At 40.4% G+C, this 24939-nt stretch overlaps 1 protein-coding gene across 2 annotated transcripts in view; it reads right to left on the reverse strand.

Moving 5' to 3' along the window:
* TENT4A (terminal nucleotidyltransferase 4A) overlaps positions 1 to 22350 on the reverse strand; it is a 37610-nt gene extending 15260 nt beyond the window's left edge. For both annotated transcript variants that reach the window (XM_042463920.1, XM_042463919.1), the window contains exons 1-7: positions 21617 to 22350; positions 15183 to 15306; positions 14453 to 14499; positions 9817 to 9937; positions 5315 to 5422; positions 2212 to 2340; positions 1230 to 1443 (exon numbers count right to left, since the gene is read on the reverse strand). In XM_042463920.1, the coding sequence (XP_042319854.1) occupies positions 1230 to 1443; positions 2212 to 2340; positions 5315 to 5422; positions 9817 to 9937; positions 14453 to 14499; positions 15183 to 15306; positions 21617 to 22296 (1423 nt within the window). In that variant the 5' untranslated portion in view covers positions 22297 to 22350. The remainder of the gene's footprint in view (positions 1 to 1229; positions 1444 to 2211; positions 2341 to 5314; positions 5423 to 9816; positions 9938 to 14452; positions 14500 to 15182; positions 15307 to 21616) is intronic.
* Positions 22351 to 24939: the final 2589 nt, after the last annotated feature.

Consider the following 24939-nt stretch of genomic DNA (forward strand, 5'->3'; position numbering starts at 1 on the left):
ATCATGGGGTGACCATGTTCAGGATGTAATAATAATAATAATAATAATAATAATAATAATAATTAGTTTTATTTATATACTGCTATTCCAAAGATCATAGCGGTGAACAGCAAGTAAGCTAATTAGCAAGTAAGCTAATTTGCCCCCAACAGTCTGGGTACTCATTTTAGCGACCTCGGAAGGATGCAAGCCTGAGTCGAGCTTGGGCTCTTTTGCTGGTCTTGAACTCGCAACCTTGTGGTTTTGAGTGAATGGCTGCAGTACAGGCATTTAACCACTGCGCCACCAGGGCAGGAAAAAAGTCTTATTCTGTCAGAATTTCAGAGAAACTATTCTTAACAGTATTTAAATCTGGATCCCCTTTCTCTACTACAAATCTGCACATTCTTCTGCTCTCCTGGTTAAAATTATCAACCTTGTCTGGAATGCGGATAACAAACTGGTCTTGAGTTGAAATCGCAGCATGGTTCCTTGTCTCATTTTCCTAGTTTCTGGTTTCCCAAATAACCCTTTCCTTATTCTTGTGGAACATTTCCATAACACTCAATATACACAATCTACAAACAATCATCATTATTTTCCACCAAATAAGGTGGACACAAACCAAGGTGAAAAATAAAGAAGGTATAAAATCAGTCAACACAGGCCTCATATGGAAATAGTTATGGTCATGTGCAGGGGGATACAGGAGTTCTGATTCCAGACTTTGTATCATGCTAGATATCAGCAAGATATATACATTCTGATACACAACAGCCTACATAGTGCCCACTATGTATAGATACATAGTAGTGCCCATGTTATTAAAGAGGAGAACATCACATAAAATACAGATTATGGAAAACACAGAGATACAGAGATGAGGTTAAAGGATTATTCTAGGCAATTATGTAAGTAAAACAGGTAGTCAAATATCCTTTGAAAGTTTTCCTCCAGTACCTCACGCTCTGTGCTAAAACTTCACTCATAACAGAAAAAACATGAAGTACAGTGAGCCTGCGCCATACGCAGACTCGTTATAGGCGGTTTACAGCTTATGTGGAAGCCGCCGGGAGAGTGGGAAAATGGTGCGTGCCCATGGTGCATGCGCATGGCCACACAGCAAGCACAAGCCCCATTATATCTAATGGGGCTCAAGCATACATGCTTTTTGCCTTACACAGGGTGGGTGGGTCTGGAACAGATCCCCTGCGTAAGGCAAGGGTGGACTGTAGCTTGTATCATCTTACCAGGCAGAAGAGGATCTTCAATACATAACATAGATGGCCGATATCCATTTGTCATAACTTTCATGATTTCTTCTTTGGCAATGTAGGCACCCCCATTCTTTATTCTAATACCAGTTTTCAAGTAATTAAAATTTCTTCCATAGAGTTCAAAAAATTCTATCAGAAGCATTCCTAGGTTTTCATCCAATCTCTTAGCATCAATCCGTGGGTGCAACTGAAAAAGCAAAGCAATATATATGGTTTTCATTTTGTCTTTTATATTTCCAACAGCTTTGTATTAAAATACAGAAATAGGACAAAACTATTGCCTCTCACTGCATGAAACTAAGGTGCCACTTCACAGTCCATATGCAAGTAAAAGTCTGGAAGGGGAGAGACTAGAATATTATATTATTCTGTATCAGAGATATTATTCTGCATCTGTGATAGATATATCACTCTAATCCCATGTTCAAAATGTAGAAATACTTAAAATAGTTTTGAGTCTCTGCAGTAATCTTAATGTTATTTTGGAAGTACGAGTGAAAAGATAAGACTATTTCTATATATTTTTTCAAGAAAGCAGATTTTTCTAAATAATGATATGTCAAAGGAAACCATCAAGGTAACCATAATAAATCCAATTTAATAAATTACTGGAATGATTCATATCAGTTTGTTGTCACACGTCATCCTGCAAAATGCAAACTGCTCAATCACTGCTGTGTGAAAACCTAGGCAGTAGCATATACATGCATAATTAGGTAAGCTTTTTTCTTAATGATGCACACATAGTTTGTGGTAAAATGAAGGTATAAAAGAACAAGATCATATTCTTCAGCCCACCCAAAATCACGCATTGCTTTTATTATCCTAGCATAATTTCCAAATGGACTTTTTGTGCTTTACAGAAATTACAAACAAATCAAGTATAGGCAGATAAAGAGAAACAGCTCATCTTTGAATTCTTTGAAAAACTGGCATTTAACGGCAAAAGACATACCTGTAAGAAACTAATTGCCATTAAAATTAGGCTGTAGGAGCTAATTCCACCAGTAAAAACTTCATTCAAATCCCTTTGAAGGAGGAACTGCTTTAATACTAAAATCAAGTAAGGCAGCAATGAGTATTTCTGCAAATGAAAAAAGTTATAGATACCTTGATTATTATGTCATATACAGGAACTCATATGAAAGAGACACAACTGTAAGTCAACAGCCTACACATTTTTGGGCACACAATACCTAACAGGAACATATCTGTATGACTGAGCAAAAATTTCTTCCTTATCCATATATTTCCTACAAGTACAGGAAGGAGTTTCACACATTAAAATATCATAAACTGTTAACAAAACAAAAATGAAAACTTTCAGAGATAGTAACTAAAAATGTCACACCAATTAAGGCAACAAAGTAACAGACATGAAAAAAATGCATCAACGTCCTTTTTTACTATGCACTAAAGACTGACAATTTATATACATATACAATGATGAAAATTTCTAATTGTTTTTCCATCTTAATAATGGAGAACTAGAAAGTCAAACCAGACCCTTCTGATCATTCACTGTGAAAAAGTGCCTCATTCGATACCATTTGAACACCCTTAAATGGGAAAAAACAGAAATTTATTCATCTTAAGATTCCTTGGCTTAATGGGTGATCTGAGAGCCAGGACTTGGTTTCAAGCAGAGCACCAACATTAAATAAGGGTTTACAATTAGTGACCACTGTACCCAGCAATCCAATCACAAAAAGATATAATAAGACTACATGTTCCACTGACAGTTATACTGGGATATATATTTACAAAAACATCTTCGATTGAAATGAAAGAAACTACTGACTCTGCTAATTAGAACATCTAAGGTAGTTGGGTTCTTTCTAGTTACTGAACATAGTAACAGTTCTGAAACAATTATTCCTATATGCAGTTCTGGGCACCCAAGTCCACGTATTCCTTCTTCTGAATGGCAGATGCACTAGATTTGAATGAAGTAGTGTCAATTCATGACTTACCTCCAGCTTGTGAACCAGTACTGACACTATCTTCAAGCAAATTATTCTACCTACACAGTAATTTGCAAAAAGTGTTATGCTGGTGGTAAATGAGTTTGAAACTAATTGAATGCCTTCATTAAGTTACTGTTGTCCAGTCTAGCCTCCTTCACAGGACTCTGAGAATAAAATGTTTTGATTCCACATATGCTCCTCTGAGCTTCTTGGAGAAAAGCCAGCATGAATAGTACAGTGGTACCCCGGGATACGAAATACCCACGTTACGAAATTTCCGGGATACGAAAAAATCCCATAGGAAATAACTGTTCCGGGTTACGAAGGTTATTTCGGGTTGCGAAGAAAATTTTGGTGCTTTTCGGCGCTATTTCACACGAAATCGCGGCTTTTCCCCATTAGCGCCTATGGGTTTTCGGCTTGCGAAGGCTTTTCGGGTTACGAAAGCGGCGGCGGAACGAATTAATTTCGTAACCCGAGGTACCACTGTACTATTTCTATATGGGAATGATTTTTTGCAATTTCATCAAGCTGCCCTATCGCTGGAAAATTGAATATAAAGATGTAAACAGCTGAAATTACTGGGGTATGGTAAATGAAGGAAAGAGGAAGAATAGACAGGTCTAAAGAAACCTGTGGAAACAGAGACAGGCTAAGAAAATAAAGTCAGATGTATAGGACAGCAAAATATCATGCTCTAAAACAGTAATGGGAACTGTATAGCCCTCCAGACCGTGTCAGACTTTAACTTCCAGCAGCCCGAACAAACTGTTGATGAGGTATGCTTGGAGCTGGAGTTGAACATCTTTCACATATCCCCTTCTGATAGGCCTACAAACAGAAGCTGCTATTGCTCAGTCGCTTTGGGCAGGCAGCCCCACACTGGGAGTGAGAAGGAATATGAGATGGGGTAGTGATAACATAATAAGGATCCTGAGGTCCATTAGTTATGATAACAACCGTGTCCAGAACTATAATGAGGTAACTGCTATTACATCTGCCCACAGAGACTGCAATTCCACAAAGCTTTTATTTATAAGCAGAAGAGGTGGGGAAACCAATAGGAAACAGCTCCAGTTTATTTAGTTCACGATCCCTTGGTGGCAACACCACTGAGGGAAAGAAAACAAGTCTCATTAATTTGGCCCAATACAATGATCCTTCAGCATTTTTAGGGATTCCACACTCTGTGGGTGCCAGATTTGAAGATAAGTGCAATGTTCAAGTCATTAGATGAGGGAACTTCTATGGCATTCACAACATCTGAAGAAAAGATATAGAATGCTTTATTAAATTATAATTCATTCTGTGTCTGGCTGGGCTGTTCCAATTTGAAGGACCTTGGGAACAGGGTGAATAGATGTTGGGAAATATGTCAGAGGATACTTGTGGATTTTCTCCTAGAGGAGTACAGTTGACCCTTGACATTCACAGGGGTTAGGGGCACAAGACCCCTGCGAAAGTCAGGATTCGTGAATAAAGTGGGAGGCGAGAGCAGTGCATGCATGCGTGCCCCCATCTCCCTTTCGAAGCATCAAACAGCTCTAGCAAGCTCTCTGAGGTGCTGGAAGGGGAGCTCAATGAAACCATGGAATGGCAGGAAAGAGGGCACATTTGTTTTCCCCAAACCCCTTCCCAAGGCAAGAGAACTGTCTTCCCTAGGCCGCTCCCTGTCCTGAAAAAGGTTGGGGGATTATTTTCCCCAAACCCCTTCCCAAGGCAGACAGCTGCTTGGCGAAAGAGACAGCTCTTCATCCTGGAAAGGGGCAGGATTGGCACGCACATCGTTTCCAGCTTCTCCTTCCTGGGCTTTTTCCCTCCCCAGGGGAAAAGCCTGGGAAGGATGAGAAGGAGTGCATGTGCCTTGACCTCATGAATAACTGAAACCGTGAGCGTCAAAGCAGCATATGTTGAGGGACTGTATTTCTAATTTATCAATACCTGCTATCAGACGCTCACAATGACATTTAAACACAACACCCGTTATCTGCTACTTATAATTTTCCTGCCAGCTGCTTCTATTATTGCAATCCTAAAACCAACAAAAATACCAAATCATGTGAAATATTGAGTTTTGTTCCACTGTCTTACCTTCATGTAGTCTTTGATAAGTTGAGCTGCCTTCACACCAGTTTCTACATTAAAACTAATGTCAACTTTAACTTCTGTTTCCTGGTCAGTAAGTTTTATTATTGGTACCTGTAACAGTAGTCAAAACAGTTAGTCAACCAATTCTAACAAGTCACCTGATATTTTTCAGTGGCTGATCAATCAGCTCATCATGCCATTTAATATACCCCAGCATACATAATAAAAACAATTAAACAGTGGATAATTACAGAAATTGGAAACTTGTAGCCCTCCAAATTTTGTTGGACTCTTAACTCTAATTAGCCCCGGTCAGCATGAGCAATAGCTAGAAATGATGGGGCCGACATGTAGGTCCACAGGTTCCCCACCCTAAAATGAAGAACAGATGATATACAATCAATACCCTGATCGAGATCATCTTTGTAAATAACCATCTGGAGGCAGCAGCCGGTTTTATGCTCTACCCATATCTGCACTGCTTCTTCCCTCTTCTCCCACAGGAATGTTGCTGCTACCACCAACTTTCTTTCCAGAGGAACGGCCTATTTTGAACTGGGAGCAATAACTGTTTCATGAGTGCATTGTTCAACATGCTATAATGCATACATCATAGCACAGGAAATGGCAGCTGCATGTGCAACCCTTTGCATTCTTCTGACCTGAAGGACAACTGACACTTAAAAGTTTAAAATAAATATTTTAAAAAATCAGTGTTGAAAACAGCACTGCCCTACCTTGTGTATAGACTGCCACCAAGTTTCTCACCTTAGGAAAGGTGATATAGGGGGTGAAGCAGATGGAGCAAATGGAGTGGCCAGAGGCCAGTCCTGCCCCAATAGTTGCAGGACTGTCATGGGACTGTGGCAATTAGATGCTGCGGTCCCAAACCTGAAAGGGCCAGGAAAAGGGTCGCTAAGAAACTGCTCCTTTTGCAGCCAGATTAGGATTGCATTAAGCAGCCCTGGAGCAGCCTCTGTGTGATCTGGAGGTGTGAGTCATGTGCACGTCCCACCTTCCAATCAGGCCGACAGCAGCTCCTTTGAGCCATCTGTTTGAGGCCATAGTCACTGTCAAATTTAGCTCATGCAGAACTTTTGCCATTTCTATTTTATTTACCGGGTCCAGGCAGCAACTGCAACCATAAGTGTTTCTGCCAAACAGCCTGCTGTGCCATATTCAACTGTTTGAGGAGAAGGGAAACCTGGCCATTTACTTAAATTAAGATAATCTGTTGAAGCTTCTGGCAATTAAAAACAACTAAGTGCCACAAAATTCAGCTGTCCTTGCTGTACAGGCTAATACAGCTACCCCCTTCAAAGTACAGTCAATCCTCTGCATCGACAGATTCTTTCCCTGCAGATCCAATCATCCACTGCTTGAAAATATTGGAAAACATTATTCTGAAAAAGAAAACCTTGATATTGCCATTTAATACAAGGGACACCATTCTACTATGCCATTGTACTTAATGCGCCTTGAGCATCCACAGATTTTACTATCTATGGGGGGGGGGCAGGAACCAAAACTCAGTGGATATCATGGGTCCATGCTGCTGAAATAGTAATTTATTTTATTATTATGACATGGCTTGCTCCTTAATCTTGCAGTTGCAAATGGACTCATACTTCAGGTTACTTTATGTGCCACTTCAATATATCTCACTGTTTGATTACTCATAACTTATGTTGCCACCAGCTATTTTGGACACCTTAATAAGAAAGCTGAAATGAGTTGATTTTACTTTTTGAATTTTTTCCCTGCTTCTGTCACAGGGATAGGAAAGAAAGTGAGAATCGGATTTTGAGGTCTTGCCACATTCTGACAACAGAAAGTGACAGGATAAGATCATTTTCAAATAATTGTTGGATCACTCTCTCCAATATAAATCAAAAGTGAAGCAAATACAACCTGCCTTCTAAAGACCAAATTAAGATATTCAGAGTCTAGAATACTAAAGCCATCATCATTGGAGATCTAGGTTCAATTCATTTCCATCAATGGAACTCACTTCCAAGTGCACTTAAGTTTAGGCTGTTAAAAGACCGCCTCCTACAGCAATGCAGTAATCTAAAAACAGCATGTGCATCTGTTTATTGAGAGTTCAAATGACTGTCTGAACCTTTCAACTCTTGAAGCTAATGAAATACCAGAGATTTAAAGCTGAACAGAAATGTGCTATTTTAGCTCTTTAACAAGGAAAGAAATGATAGGATATGAAAGCAGGAATTGAAGCTTCAAAGGCACTAGTAAAAGAAAGGCAGTATGCAAATGAGATACCTTACAAAAGTAGGGTATCTAATGCAAGTCCTCATCAGAGGCTATGACTCACAAGCTAAACCAGCCTAACATGTGCCAAGAGGAATTTTCAAATGTCACCACAAGCAAACCTAGAGACAGCATAGAGACACAACATAATTTGCCAGAGATGCTGGCAGAACCTTAACTCAGTGACTTAAAAAAACAAAAACAAATGAAAACAAACTGCAAAGTTTGTGATACCACTGAAGACTGCACACAAAGACAGACACACGGCTAATGAATGAGTATCAAGAAAATCACATAAATCAGTAATAATAATTCTCAGTTTGAACAGTGGCAGCAACACCTGGAGTACCAGAGATTCCCCAGCCCTGCTGCATCAGAATAGATTTATGTTCTATGTGGTTTTGAATACAGTATGATGAATTAATTTGGACTCAATGCTGACAACAGAGCTCCAATCCCCCACTAATATGACCACTATCTATGCTGGCTAGAGGATTCTGAGAACTGTACTCCAAAAGACTAAATTTTTCAAGCTCTAGTAAACTAAGGAGAAATGAACTGAGAATGTAATAACCAACAACAATTCAGGAGGAAATATTCATTAACAGTGAAACTTAATAACCAGTGGTTACCAGTGACTAGTGGAACTGGTAGAAAGTCCACCGAGGTAACTAAAGTTAAATTTCCCTCAAGGCAATAAAAGCTCTAGTGAAATATGGAAGATATAAATACAAGCTATTTTGTAGAACAGAGAGCTGCAAAATGAAAGAAATTGGCTATTTGAAGATACTGAAAATTGAGAGAGAAATGTAACTGAATACTCCATGTGAAGAGTTGTGCTGCTAGAGAAATTTAAAGTAGCTTCTAGAATTTTATTGGAAAGAGGAATTGACTCTTCTATTTGATGTAATGTTCTCATAAATTATACGAGGTAAGTGCAAACCCCCCCCCCCCCCCAAAAAACCCCTTAACATCATGTTTGGTATTTCTCACATTTCAGGAATTGCAGAATGAATGTTTCAAAATTCATACTGTGGTACTAACTTCATGAAGCAAACCAAAATTTGAATGCAAGTTCTGAGATATTTCAGTCTCTTCATCATATACAAAATCAGGAAGGAAATGGTAAAGAGTGGGTAATAAAGAATCAATGGGAAAATGCTGAGTTCCACTGATACAATAAAGTGTTTCAAATCAAGTATATCTAGAAAACTTTAAGAGAATTATACTGAAATGATCTGGTTAGATGAAATGGGAAGAGTCCATCCCAGCACGCAAGAAAATACTTTTATTCCATTAAGTAAGTAAAAGGAAAAGGTATTCCCTGTTGACAAGGTTGTAAAGTCGTGTCCGACCATAAGGGGCGGTGCTCATCTCCGTTACTAAACCGAAGAGCCAGCATTGTCAAAGACGACTCTGTGATCATGTGGCCAGCATGATAGCACAGAATACTGTTTACCTTCCCACCAGAATAGCACTTATTTATCTACTTGCATTTGCCTGCTTTCTAACTGCTAGGTTGGCTAAGTAAGATTACGATTCAAATGTTACTATTCCAAATTAATATAAAGCAGATTCACTTTACAATTCAGGTGAAAGAGAGATTTTTTTTTAAAAAGAAAGCAGCACTTTAGAATAATTTATATTAAATATAGGGTGGGTTTCTATTGCTATTCTCAGCTGCTTTTACTTTTTTTCATTAAAATTAAGAGTGAATATGATAGACACAGCATATACATAAAGATGGGAGGCATAAAGGCATCTCAATAAAGGATCACACTTGTATATATGGATGCCCGGAAATAGAGGACATTGTCTACCATATATATTGTTTTGTGCATTGTATAGAAAACCAAGGGAACGTTTTGTGACACCCCCAACCAGAATTAGCCCTTGTCAGAGTCCACTCCTTGTAGACCATGACAAATATGTGACCTGAAGAGTAGCCTTGTATGCCTTGGCAGCCAAAAAAACAGGAAGAAATATATAACAGAGTTAGCCATAAACTGTAAAGATGATAATGATATCTGATAAATTTATACTGGATATAACAATTATTTTAACTTTTAAATCTATTTTTTTGTATTTTTGATACAAATACAATGTTTGAATTTTGTATGTATTTTGTACGCATATTGTATGTACTGTTGTTTTATGCAAAGGCCTTTGGCCATAAGCAGTAATAAAACTTTGACTTTGATACTTTTAATCAAGTATAACTTGTTTCAGTTACTTACCGTAGCTTTGTCAAGTACTTTAATTGAATATGGCTCAGCCACATTGTGTTTTCTTAGTGCTTGTTCCAGCAGCTGTAGAGGAGGACTTTCCCATTTTCCAAAAACCACTAAATCAATATCACTATAGATAATAAAAATAAACACAAAATTTCTTAGCAGTAAAATGGAACAATCCTTGCATATATGTAATGTTACTAAACCGAAGTGTTAAGCTCAGGTTAATATAAAGAATTCAACTTTTTTCTAATTTTTTGCAAACGCTAAGTAATGTCACATTCTTTTGTGATATTTCATGGTCCACATTGAGACAGTTCTTGCATTAAATTACCAGAATATTCCCTGTGTACCCACAGGGATGTGAGATGAAGCACACTGAAAATTATTCACACCAGTTCTGCTTCTTCTCCCATTTAGACACAGTGAGCTGTCTTACCCACTTCAACCGTGCTTAGAACACAGGAGCTGTGTCCACACTGCAGAAATAATTCAGTTTGACACCACATTAACTGCTATGTTTCAGTGCTATGGAATTTGGGGAATTATAATTTTGTGAGACACTTATACTTTTCTGTAAGAGCTCTGGTCTCACAAAAAACTACAGTTCCCAGAACCCCATAGCACTAAATCATAGCTGTTAAAGTGGTGTCCAACAGGATTATTTCTGCAGTGTGGATGCAGCTTGTGCCATTCCATTCCACTATCTCCCGGGGAGGCACTATGAAGGAAGTGATGATGAATACATTGGAAATTTAAGTTTTAAAATGCAAGTTACCTGTATAAAATACAAAAGAGGAGTAATTTGGGAGAGCCAGAGACAAGACACTAGGCTCCACAGCAGTGCCCAGCCCAGTGACAGATCCTGGTAGTATGCAACCAATGAAATAAAACACTATACATTCCAATGTGCAAAAATGGGGAATTCTATTAAAACACGCTGTACGGACACACAGCTGGAAAATCACCAACCTCGGAGATGCCAAAACTCTCTCACTACCTCAGGTGGGAGTGAAGCACAATGCCCATCACATCAAGAGATACTCCCTTACCCCAACCCAATGGAGAGTAAAGCAAAGAAGAGCTGTGGTTGAAGCAGGCTCCCCATACCCACTCACATGCCCACCTGCTGCCAAAGCAACATTCATCCCATATCAAAAGGAGGACAATAATGGTGGTGGCAGCAGCAGAGCTTACAACAGGAAAAAAAAATGGAAACAACAAAATCCAAAGTCTTAACACTGCCACCAGCAGCTGTGTTAAGCAAGCTGCCCAACAGTGGTAGCCTAGGAGCTTTTGCTCTTGCTTTTGCCTTCGCCATTGAGGGCTCTGCTGAGACCTCTTCCTTTCTGCTACTGTTTTGATATGGAGATTAGAAACGTCAAATGACAAAGGTTGACGTCCTCAGAATAAGGTGGGAGAAGACTATCGTCAGTGACATGCCACCAACACACACATCAAGCAAGCAAAAACATGACAAGGGGAGCCAATACATCTCATCACTTGAGGAACATCAGTGCAAAGCATCATCTGAAGAAAATATTTTTTAAAATTCCCTGACTTGTCCCAGAATGAAATAGATGCTGTACATGAAAACATCTGGAAGGATTTTCATCCAATTTGGGTGGGATGTTTGAGGCGGTCTGACTAAAATATCTATAGGGGGGAAGGGAACACAGCCATTATTTTTCAGTCATGTACCACATCATTTAAAAGAATGACAAGTTGAATTATTGTTTTGTTCTAACTATATACCGTATATACTCAACTATAAGTGGACCTCATGTATAAGTCGAAGGCAGGTTTGGGGGCTAAAACTATGTTTTTATATGACCCATGTATAAGTCGAGGGTAAAATTTAGGGGCATGTGACAAAAGATCTATAGGATGAAGCAAAGGAAAATTATGCCAAAGAATTTAACAAAATTTCAGCAGACATAACTGTTTGTGCTCCCACTAAAGGCTGGATGCATGAGGAAGCAGATTACCCTTTTGCCTTTCACCAAAGGATGGCTCCCTTTTTATTTGAATAAATTTCTAGACTTATACATGAGTATATACAGCAAACAAAAACATGTTTTTGTCTGTTTATTACCACATATAAACAGCTGGATGGATTTGGAAGAGATATTTGGGAAGATCTGAATTAGCATTTAAGTTGGCTATACATTGGTGGAAATTCACTTGCAGGACATCCCAGTTCTTCATTCATTCATCTATAATAGTGTGTTTGGCAGCTGATAAGGAGAGGCATGCTCTCTTAAGGACAACTGAGAATGGTACACAATGTGATGAATGTTTGAGTGCCCAAAGAGTTAGGCACTCATCGTACAGAGCAACTGAAGCAAAATTATAATTAGGAACAATTACAGTTAGCCCTGCATATCCAAAGATACAACCACTGATGGCTTGAAAATATTTAAAAACATTTTTTCTACCAAAAAAAATCTTGGTTTTGCCATTTTATACAAGGGACATTTTATTATGCCATTGTAAATAAAGGGACATGATTATCCACATTTTGATGGCCACAATGGGTCCTGGAGCCAAACCAAGGATTCTCCCAAGCAACACTGTGTGCTAGTGTGTGTGCATGCATATTATCTACCTATCTACCATGAAATCATTCAGATCTATGGCCTATAGACAGTTTTCCCAAGATGCCATGTAGGAGACACTGCATGGAAATAAAGCAGAAATGGGATGCATATAACTCTGAACAAGTTGCTAAACTAATAAGCATGCCTCCCATTATAGTGGTCCCTTCCCTTACATGGGGGATCTGTTCCAGACCCCAACCCAGTAAGGGAAATTCCGTGGATGCTCAAGCCCCACAAGATAAAGGGGCTTGTGGTTGCGCCGGCGTGCAACAGAATGCATGCCATTACTTTTTCTGGCACATGTGGCCGCTTCTTCCAGCATGGCATCCAGCATATGCTGGAAGCCGTGTATGACGCACACACACTGTATATTTTTCTGCCAGCCTCCAAATTCCCTGAAAGTGAGTTGTTAATGTGTGACTTCAAATCATTTCTGACTTATGACAACCCTAAGGCAAACCTATCATGGGGTTTTCTTGGCAAGTTTCTTCAGAGTGGATTTGCCTTTGTCCTCCTCTGAGGCTGAGAGAGTGTGACTTGCCCAAGGTCACCCAATGAGTTCCCATGGCAGAGCTAGGATTTGAACCTTGTCTCCAGTTATTGTCCAACGCTCAACAACTTTACCATGCTGGCTCTCACTGAAAGTGAGAACTATCCTCCAGTCACCAATCAATAATTCTGGATCATGTCCCTGTTAATTCAAGCACTGCATCAACTCTGCTTATCTCAAGATGATAATCTTTAAGATGATTGTCATTTGGCATGGCACAACGTATATAAACAAGAACATCACCTGCAGTTTATGTAATCTTATGTATGTCACTGAGTGCAAACTGCCAGGACGTCACCTCCACCAGGTGGGTAAAGCAACCACTGACCTATGCATAAGAAAATCTGCAGTGCTGATATTTTAAAAAACCCAGAATATTAAATTCAGAAAAATTACAGCCTGAGTGATTTGTCAATGACTGGAACAGAAACACCATGAGAAGCAAAGGCATTAGAAAAAATGGAGAAATGTTGGATATGTAACATAACATCCTAGCTTAACATCCAGCATCATCCCTCCATTGTAAAATATTCCACCTTCTGTATTCTGTAACTGCCATCTCATGTAAAGCTCACTTATGGTTCAGAGCAGCTGAAGACAACAGAGGTAAAAACATTCTGCTATAACATTTTTATAGTTCTGTTTTGTTACATGTGGTTTTCTGTGTAATCACATTGCTCGATGTAAAACTGCACATCTTAAGAACATAACAAACCTAATGGTGCAATACTTTATATTCTAAATGATCTAAACGATAATAGTATTTACTCAATTTTTTCATTAGTTTGTATTTCCTGGTCAACTAACAAATCAATATCCCACATAATTCAGGTGAAATGAAACACAACCTCTTCACCTACATGAAATTTAAGCACAGAGATCGTGAGAATATGTTCATATGGCACTATTGCATACTGTAGTGCAGTTAAGTCTAAAGTCATAAAAATGAAATATATGTATACAGTGGGCCCTTGGTATATGCTGGGGTTTGCTTCCAGGACCCCCGCAGTGGATACCAAAATCCATGGGTGCTCAGGTCCCATTAAATGCAATTGCAGAGTAAAGTGGTGCCCCTTATATAAAATGGCAAAATCAAAGTTTGCTATTTGGAATTTATATTGTTTTTTGAATATTTTCAAGTGGTGGATGCTTGAATCTATAGATATTACATGCAAACTGTATTCTTCATTAGTTCAATCCCGGAGCTCTAAGATTTACTCAGCCTTCCATCCTTTTATAGGTCAGTAAAATGAGTATCCAGATTATTGGGGGCAATTGGCTTAAACCGCTTAGAGAACACTGAGTTCACTATTAAGTGGTATAGAAATATAAATGATATCACTATCTCTCATCTCCTTTACATCTCTTTCATGAATGAAGCAAAAATTCCTCTCTCATCCTATGTAAATCTCTATGTACATCTGTAACTCAGGTAACAAGAACACAACCCCTGATGAGAGCTGTAAATGTTAGTCAAGACCACAGGACTCACCTAGTTGGTAGATACAGCCCTGTACTAAAACTTCCAAATATTTGAACCTGTAAAAGAAAAACAAAGTCAGTAATGAATTCCCTACTGAAAATACTGAACTGTTAAATATCTTTAAGAAATCTACATTGCCTTTTCTTCAGAAATTTACACAAAGCAGTTGCAGGTATCTAAAGCTATTTAGTCTTATCTTGTTTACACAAGAGAACACACTGACCTGATTCACAGGTAATACATGGTTTGCTGATTAGAAATGCTCCGTGCATTGCCTCTTCCCTTTCTACTTGTGCATGAAGTCCTTCTCTCTCTTAGTTTCCTCTAACCATAGTCTGCCCAGTTCAACTGTCATGAGAAACTACTGCTAGAGGAAACCAGTATACTGATTACTGGTTCTCTATACCACTCCAAACACCTTTGTTTTAAGAATAATAGACATAAAGGCAGCCAGAGGAAATGCTTCAAGGCTTTCTATGCAGTGTCCATAAGTAATTTTTATATGGCTGAGAGGGGGGGAAAATATATGGCTATTCATATATTTTCATAAATATTTTCACATTCATGTGAGTCAGAGTAGTATATTTTGGGTCTTCAGAGTTATAAACTTTACTTCAAATTAAAAAGGACCAGAAGGCACTGAGGAACAAAGGACAGGCTTCAGACTAGTAAAATACTGAGGCAGACGTCAACTGCTCACATTCCAAAAAACAGAAATATCAGTTTGAGATGCACTCACATCAGCTGTAGGCCAGAGATCTTTAATTACTGTTTCTATTCTCTTCACTACTTCCTTTCTCATAACTGCTTCTTCAGGACGAGGGGACATAAAGTCATAAAAATCCATTATTTCTTCATGGAGCCTATGGGGAAAAATAAAAAAGATCAATAGCATCAGAGAGAAATACCTGAAGTGTTAATCTAGCACCTCATCTGGGATTTGAATCTGGATTTCCCAAGAAAAACACTCTAGCTGTTGGATTATACTGTACTTGGGCTTCCTTTTTAAACACACACTTTGTTACAGACTTAACAAAAATTGATGGCAGGCCTTAGAATAATAAAGTTTTGTTGAATATGAGAGTTACCACTACTATACACATGCACACAGACCCACACGCCCCTATAAAACTAAATCCTCTAAAGGCACAGATCTCATCTGGTTAAGCCTGCATGAGTACTTGAATGGGAGACTGCCAACCAATGCCTGGTACTGTAGGCTACATTTCAGAGGAAGGTACTGGCAAAACTACCTCTCAGTATTTCTTGCCTAAGAAAACCATATGAAATTATGGGGTTGCCATACACTGGCAGGGGACTCGAAGGCATACATACACACACAAGACAGTAATATCTACTCCACATAGTGGGAACAACACACCCCTAAACACACATATATGCACAGTGACCACCCATTCTGGTGCTGAAAATAGCTGTACATTTTGTTGCAGATCCTACTTATAAACTCTGTACTCATCTATACAGCTCCATCAGGGCTAGCCTGGAAGAAGAGACTCCTCCCTCCATAACTGTCATCTTCCGGCCTGCGAGGGAGTTGACCAGGCAGGTCCAGCTCCATCAAGGCTAGCCTGAAGAAGAAGAGCCCTCCCTCCAGTCCATCTGCCTTGGTCCAGGCCTCAGAGGGAGATAAGAATGCTGGACCTGATCCCCACCCCCTCCCTCACCATTCCCTTCTCCTTTTGTGTCGCGTCTTTTTAGATTGTAAGCCTGAGGGAAGGGAACCATCTATTATCCCCTCTGTTGTAAGCTGTCCAGATTCCCACTGATTGAGTGGCATACAAATAAATCCTATTATTATTACAGTTCTCCTGGCACTGCAAGAATTCCATTCTCTTCTAGCAAGTGTGAGAATTCTCAGCCCGCCCAGACAGAGAGGGAAAGGACTCACCTTCTCCCCATTTCTGAAAGACCGAAGAAAGGGAGACTTTGTTTTGCTGACATTAGTCAAAGTGCCTGGAGTACCTTAGAACCACATCAGCAGAACAGACCTCAGCCTACTTCTCTAGCTTCAACAAAGAGTGGTGGTAGTGATATGCCTAATTAATTTATAAACAATGAGCAAAACTCACTCACTAACCAAAATAGTAAAGAGATCATGGTTACTTTGATGTATCAATGACTTGAATGGAAGAACAGATGGCATTCTTATCAAATTTGCAGATGACCAAATTAAGAGAAGAAGCTAATTACCTCAGAGGAAAGGATCAAAATTCAAAATGACCTTAATAGATTAGAAAACTGGGCCAAAACTGACAAAATGAATTTCAACAGGGAGAAATGTAAGGTACTGCACTTAGGCAGAAAAAATGAAATGCACCGATATAGGATGAGGGACACCTGCCTTAACAAGACTACAGGTGAAAGGGATTTAGGTGTTCTAGTAGACCACAAGTTGAACACGAGTCAATAGTGTGATACAGCAGCTAAAAAAGCCAATGCAATTCTAGGCTGCATCAACAGAAGCATAATGTCTAGATCGAAGGAAATGATAGTACCACTTTATTCTACTTTGGTCAAGCCTCACCTGGAATACTATGTCCAGTTCTGGACACCACAATTAAAAAGAGAAGCTGGAGTATGTCCAAAGGAGGGCAACCAAAATGGTGAAGGGTCTGGAAACCATGCACTATGAGAGACTTATGGCAGGGGGTTAGACTGGATGGCCCTTGAGGTCACTTCCAACTCTAACATTCTATGATTCTATGATGTAGTCGTAATATCTAATCAGAAAAGACCTAATGTGTGGCATCATTATAATGTAGGTGCTGAAAGAAGAGAGGCTGGAAATTGATACAGTGGGCCCTTGTTATTCACTAGGGTTTGGTTCCCCCCATGAATAACAAGATCTGCGGTTGCTCAAGTCCCATTAAATATAATGGCATAGCAAAATGGTATTCGTTTACTATTTAGAATGTATACTTTGTTTGAATATTTTGAAGCCGTGGGTGCTTGAATCCGTGGATAAAAAATCCATGGATAAGGTGGGCCACCTGTATATGTACATACTGCTAACAGTACAACAAGAACCAAGAAACATTTAATATTATATTGAAAGTGCCCTGAAGGAGTACAAGCGATATACAGAAAGCTAATTAACTCAAGTGTGCTTCCAGATGGACAGCTCCTAGTGCTACCAGTCAAAAGGCATTATGGCTTCATTTCCCAAAAGATTATTTTTTTTATTTTAAAGAGACAGAAAAATATGTACAAAACCAGGGAAAAACAGAAAATAACATTGTTTTGATGATCATAAAATTATCTGTTGAAGGAAAGGTGACTGCAAAGTTAAAGTGTGATGTGAAAGCACCCAAACTGGTATAAAATCATCCAAGAAAAGTCTACTTCAAGAATGATAAGGGAGAAAAAATCAGTATGTTAAACGCTATCTTGTCTTCTTAAATAGCATTTCTGAAGTATACTTTTATCTGATAAAGTTTTCCAGTATTCACTACACTAATTTTCTGTGAATTACTGTATTGCAATGTACTGCACTCTTTCTGGACACTTTTACATGTTGTTGAAATGCTTCTGAGCCCAGTGTTGTAGCATATATCTGTTTGAAAACATTCTAGTTTTAAAACTAGTAAGCATACAATAACCTTTTCCAAGCAAAGACATCATACGATGGCTGTAAGAGAATGGTCCAGCCTGTACACAATAATCCAGAGCTATTGTGAATTTTGGCAAATAAGTAATGAACCTATCACTCCCCCTCACTACCTCCTGACAGAGAGCAGGGATAGCTAAATAAACCAGGAAACTATTAGCAATGGCTTGTTTAGTCTGAACTGTAATTCCAGGCTTTCCATTCCACTAAAAGGTCAGAATTTGACCTTTGCATGTGCTTGGTGGCTTCTTTGGAAGTGATCAACCAAAACTCCTAGTTGGTCATGGTGCTAAAGAAAAAAGGGCTGTAGGTTTTGCCACTCCTGCTATCAGAAGGAAACTAAGTGGGAAGGATTACCATGTATACTCGACTATAAATTGAGAAATGTATGCCCCAAAATTGCCCCTAAAATTTGGGGGTAGACTTATAGACCAGCAGTGCTTAGAAGGGTCCTAAAGCAAGCAAGCCTCATGCCCCAATCTCCATTGAACACCAATTCCTTCCTGCCTCAAAGTCTGTTTTGCAAGCCTTTGCTTCCTATGGGAAAAACTCCCATTTAAAAACACTTACTTCTCTCTTGCTCCGTTTTGCAAGCCTTGGCTTCCCGTGGAAAAACCTCTCCATTTAAATCCAATTGCTTCTCTTTTGCTCCCTTTTGCAAGACCTGGCTTCCTAAAGAAAAACCTCTCCATTTAAATCCATTTGCTTCCTTTCTCAATCTGATGTTAAAACCTCTCTCCTTCAGCACCTGGGAATCAGTTGGGAGAGGTCCAGAGAAGGAGAAGGCGGGACGGAAGTGGTATTTCCCCCCTCTTTCTATCCTTCCTAATAGTCCCCTAAGTTTTACCCTCGACTTATCCAGGGGTCATATCAAAATCCAGGATTTTGACCATGAAACCTTCCCTCGACTTATACATTAAGTCGATTTATACACAAGTATATATGGTAGGCAGTGTGCTCATTATCAATATACCAGAATTCTTGTCTCATTCAGTAGAACAACTGTTTTGTGAGACAACCACAAGGACCCTAGACATTTCTCCAGCAGCTTATTGTGCATGGACCTGGAAGGCATTCAGATTCAATCAAGCCAGAAAGAGAAACAGAGTAACAAATTGATGCAACGCTAAGGTGTTTTTGCACTTCTTAAAACTTCTTGCTTCTGGAAAATCAATTATAATGTGATTATTGAACAGGCTGAAGTGTAATAAGCCACTTTTGTCCAAAGACCCACAGGTAAAGCCATTCTCTAATCTAAGAAAATGTGGCTGAAATGTAACCATTCTAGAGACAGTGCAGCAAAACTAGCAGTGGCACAATAAGTTTAGTGGGAAAGAGTTTACCAAGTAGAGAACCATGGCATACCACTTTCCCATTGGTGTTTTACTTGAATAAAGCAAATCTAAGGCCTGTTACAGACTGCCAAAATAAAGCTGCTTCGGGTCTCTTTGGAGGTATGCTGTTTAAATGCTGCATGCATCCTAAGTACAGTATCCGGAAGCTGCATCAAAAGCTGCACTCCGGTGCTTAGGAATGGAGTGTGGCTTTGGCACGACCTCCAGACTCTTAGGACCCATGCATCATTTAAATAGCATACCTCCAAAGAGACCTGAAGCAGCTTTATTTTGGCAGTCTGTAACAGGCCAAAGTGAGGTTCAGCCACTGCTTTTCAAGAATTTGATATGAATTCTGGATGCAAAATCCTGCATTAAGAGGCAGGCCACATTTAATACTTCCTACTAATTAAAGCCTCCTTTGGCTGGGTCAGTTGACTTTGAAAACTAAGGTTTCACTGTACAAGTTGTGCATGCACTTACCATTAATTCTCTGACCGCTCGTGTGTGTGTGCGTGCGCCTTCAAGTCACCTGTTGACTTATTGCAACCCCATTAATGCCATAGGGTTTTCTTAGGCAAGGAATACTCAGAGGTGGTTTTGCCAGTTCCTTCCTCTGAAACATAGCCCACAGCACCTGATATTCCTTGGTGGTCTCCCAACTAAACATAGCAAGGGGTTTATGAAGTTTGTTTAAAAAAACATTATTTATATACGACTAACTACTTTGGGTGGAAAGCTAAGAGAAGTGAGGAGCAAAGGAGAGGCAATACAAATCAGGGTCTCATACTTTGATATCTCCCTCCCCCCTCCTTCAGCACTAGGCCCCTGGGGCCTGAGAGGAGTTTTATTGCCTCAGCAGCATCATGGAGTTAACCTTTTCCCTTCACCCACACCAGCCTTGTGGTCCCAATTCAAACTGGTTCCCCAAAGCTGCATTGCATTTAAAGTAATAGCAGCAGCAGATGAGTCTAGGGTAGGCAGATTTCATAACCACAAAGGAGGACCAGGCACCATGAAATGCAGGACATGCCCAAATAAAAGCTGCAAACACTCATGTAAATGTAAATCCATGCTTCTTAGGGATGCTCAAAATGGAGGACGTTTTGGAATTCCTCCTGGGCAGAAGGCTCAAATGAAGGGCATGTCTGGGGAAAGGAGGGCCTCTGGTCTCCCTGGATGAGCGTCTTCATGGATCTCCCACCACACAGGTGCATCCACACTGGAGAAAGCAATACAGCTTGACACCCCTTCTAGGGCTGCAGTTCCATTCAAGGCGACCAGACATGTCCTCCCTTTCCAGGACACGTCCTCCATCCCTGCTTTCTCTCCATGAGGAATGCCAAGATGCCCTCCATTTTGGAGCATGACCCAGAAGCATGAATTCATTCACACACACACACACATCTATGAGCTCACATATATGAATTATATATAAAGTATGTATGTGTGCACTATATATGAGATACATATACATGTATGTACATATATGTATATTTACTTCTGCATATATACATATATGAGATACAGATATATGTTTGTACATATATGTAAATATACCTTTACATATACAGGTATATTCATATACACAAGCTACATATACATGTATATACATACATTCATACACGCACACACACACACATGAGGTATACAATTATAAACATACATGTACATATACCTATACATGTGTGTATAATACACACACATACACACACAAACATGAGATACAGAAGCATATACATATATGTACATATACCTTCACATATAAAGGTATATACAGATACACAAGACACATATAGATGTATATATATATACATACACACACATACATATATATGATATACATACACACACATACATATATATGAGATATACAAGTATAAACATATATGCACATATACCTTTGTATATACATAGATGTGTATATACATACATGTACATATATCAACATACACCTTTACATATAAATATACACACACGTGATACATACAGATGTATATACATAGAGATATATATATATGCGATACATATAGATGTATACACATAGATGTATATATCTTTACTCACACACACATGTATGAGTTACATATACACACACACATAAACATGCATATATTTCTATATATGTGTGTCCATATATATACATAGACACACACATATTATATATATATAGGAGATGCCTGTAAAGGATCCCAGGGGGAGCCTGCTCACCCTTGTATCCCGGGGCTGTAGGGCCGGCTTTTCCAAGGCGTGCCGTGGAGGGCCAGGTTGCAGCCGGGCTGGCAGGGACCCCCGCCCCCGCCGCCCTTCTGGGCCAGCCCTGCTGCTGGTGGCGCTGCTCCTGCGGAGAGCAGGTAGTTCATGCCATAGGTGCTGGCCTTGTTCTCCCGTTTCCTCCTGCCCGGGTGGTACTGGTGGTAATGGTGGTGGTGGTGGTGGTGATGGAGGTGGGAGGAAGGATAGCTCGGGGCCGAGGAGGAGGAGGCCTCTTCTTCCCTCTCCTCCTCCTCCTCCTGGTCCTTCTGCCCCGCTCTCTCCGCGGGGCTCCCTTCAGGAGGAGGAGGAGGAGGAGGAGGCCCAGGGCTATCGGACTCTGAGGAGAAGGACGAGGACGACGAGGAGGAGGAGGCCGAGGGAGACTTCTGCAGCAGCAGCAGCCGCGGAGGAGGCGCCCTCCTCAAGGGAGGCTCGGAGGAGGACGGAGGCGGCGAGGGCGGCCTGGCGGAGGGGCGGCAGAGGGAGGAGGAGGAGGAGGGGGCGGCCGAGGAGGGCGGGGAGCCGCTGCCGCCGCCGCCGCCATGGCGCCCCTGCGAGGTCTCCCAGATCTGCATCCAGAGGGCATTGGCGGGGCCTTTCTGCTCGGGCTGGATCCAGGCCACGCGGGGATCCATCCACCCGCCTTCCTCTCTGGACTGGAGGGCGGCAGCGCCTGCTGCTGTCACTCACTCACGCGGCGCGCGCCCCGGGCAGGAAGAGGCGGGGCCAGGACGACGAGGAGGAGGAGGAGCCAAACTTAACGATAGGTCTATAAGGAGATAGAATGCCGAGCCGCGCCTGCGCAGTGACGCCCTCTTGCCCTCAACAAAAATGGAGTCCTTCAGAGGCTAATATCTTCCTCCCTAGTGCTGCAACTTGCATCCATTGCTTCGGATCCTAGTCTCTGGAGCAGCAGAAAACAAGCTCGCTCCCTCCTCAATATGACATCCCTTCAAGTATTTAAACAGGGCTGTCATATCACCTCTTCTTAACCTTCTCCAGGCTAAACATCACCAGCTCCCTAAGTCGTTCCTCATAAAAGCAGGGACATAGATATATAGATAGGTATATATATTGCCTTGTTTTTAGATACACACACACACACACACACACATATATATATATACTGTATACACACACACACGTGTATATATGTATGTGTGTGTATGTAAAAACGTGTGTGTGTGCATATATATATATATATATATAGGTGCACTTGTTCCTCTCCGTTTGCAGACTTGGGAGTCCACAGTTTTGGTCTTTCACGGTCACGGAGAGCAAGCGAGGACGCACAAAATGGTGTGCGAGCCTCAGAGCGCACCACCATTATAACCAATTGAGTTTGAATATCCACAGATATTTTCGATTCACATGGGATGGGGGTCCGGAACAGGACAAATGTATGTGTGTATGTATGTGTGTATATATATATATACACACAGAACCCTGCTAATTAATATTTACATACACAAGCGCAAGTATGTGTGCCTTGCACTATGATATTGCATTGCCAATATTAGTACAATTTTTTATTTACAATACAATTCAGAAGTATTTAGTTTGTTTGGGCTTTTTCAAATACGGCTGAGAAGAAGTAGGTGCGTAGTAGGCCATTTTTAACTTTGCACTAGAGGGACTGGGCTGGTGTTCAGTATACTTATTCCCCATACAAGACCTCCCAACATGAGCTTAGTTTACTTTCATTTGCTCCCTCCCTGCCCAGATCTAATGCTCCGTTGATGGCTGTGCAGCTGTCCGATGGAGAAGTGCTTTCTGCCTTATCTGGAGAATAAACGTTTTACCTTGTTAACAACTTTCTCAGTTTATTATTTGATTTCTATCCTGGCTTTTTCCTAAAGCTGGGATACAATGTAGCTCGCAAGAGTCACTATGTGTGTAGAATTCAAAGACAAATAAAAGGACCTAGCCATGTTAGTCTGGAAAATCAGTCTGCAAAGGGATCTTGTAGCAGCTTTGAGACTCATTGAAACAAAGAAGCCTCGCAAAGGCTCATGCTATCGGCATCTTTCAATTAACCTTCAAAAGTGCTAGAAGATCCCTTTGCAGACTGATTTTCCATATGGACACAGCTAGGTTGCTGAAGGCTATTCAGTGGTGCCTCGGGTTACGAAATTTATTCGTAACGCGGCCGCTTTCGTAACCCGAAAAGCCTTCGTAAGCCGAATTGCCATAGGCGCTAATGGGGAAAAGCCGCGATTCCGTGCGAAAAAGCCAAAAAAAGCACCAAAAGTTTTTTCGTAACCCGAAAAAACATTTGTAACCCGAAACAATAATTCCCTATGGGATTTTTTCGTATCCCGAAAATTTTGTAACCTGGGTATTTCATATCCCGAGGTACCACTGTACTTTTAATTGTCTTTGACTTCTACATACACATTTGGTTAATATCGAATTGCACAATTACAGTTCCATTAAAAGTGCAATAAGAATGGCCAGCACATGCCCATTAAAAACTATTCCTTGAGAAACTACTTGGTAAAACCCACACCTGAATGAAAAGACTTGCCTGCAGGTGGAAAAACAACAGGCCAGCAAACCTCCCTTTGAAAGCCATTCTGCAGCCTTGGAGCAGGCATCTAGAAGGCTTGCTTTTTCCTCCTCATAAAACGTTTCCCCGAAACTGATGGAACTAGTTCCCAAATTACCCTGAGAATTCACTAAAGCCTGCTGAATTCTCTGCTTGAGGCAAAGAACAAGATGACTCCCATTCCAGATAGATGAGCCAATTTGGCTGCCAGTTAGAAACTGCAATTCAACACACCCTGCACCACACCTGAGAACATAAAGCACATAGAGGTAACAGTGTTTCTGAGGTCAGGTGTTGATGAAACACTCCTAAAGCAGATCTTAAGTGGTAAAGCATGTTATCTAACTAGACAGGTGTAAGCTGATGGCTGGCAGTTGAAGGCAATCACTCAGTCTCACAGACAGGTTGAATATGTTTCTGTGAATGCTAACACAGGTTTACTCTCCCTTACCTGAAATGCTTCAGAACAGTGTTTTTGGATTTTGGAATATTTGCATATACATAATGAAATATCTTGGACATGGGATCCAAGTCAAAATACAAAATTCATTTCTGTTTCATGTATGCCTTATACATGTACTGGAAAGGTAATTTCAAACACAGTATTTTTAGTAATATGCATGAAACAATGTTTGTGTGCACTGAACCCTCAGTAAAACTGTCACTATTTCTGCCACCCTTGTGAACAAGTTTGGATTTGGGAGTATTTGGGATTTCAGACTTCCAGATA

Source organism: Sceloporus undulatus, chromosome 4 (assembly GCF_019175285.1).
Source record: "Sceloporus undulatus isolate JIND9_A2432 ecotype Alabama chromosome 4, SceUnd_v1.1, whole genome shotgun sequence".
In the NCBI taxonomy this organism is placed as follows: Eukaryota; Metazoa; Chordata; class Lepidosauria; order Squamata; family Phrynosomatidae; genus Sceloporus; species Sceloporus undulatus.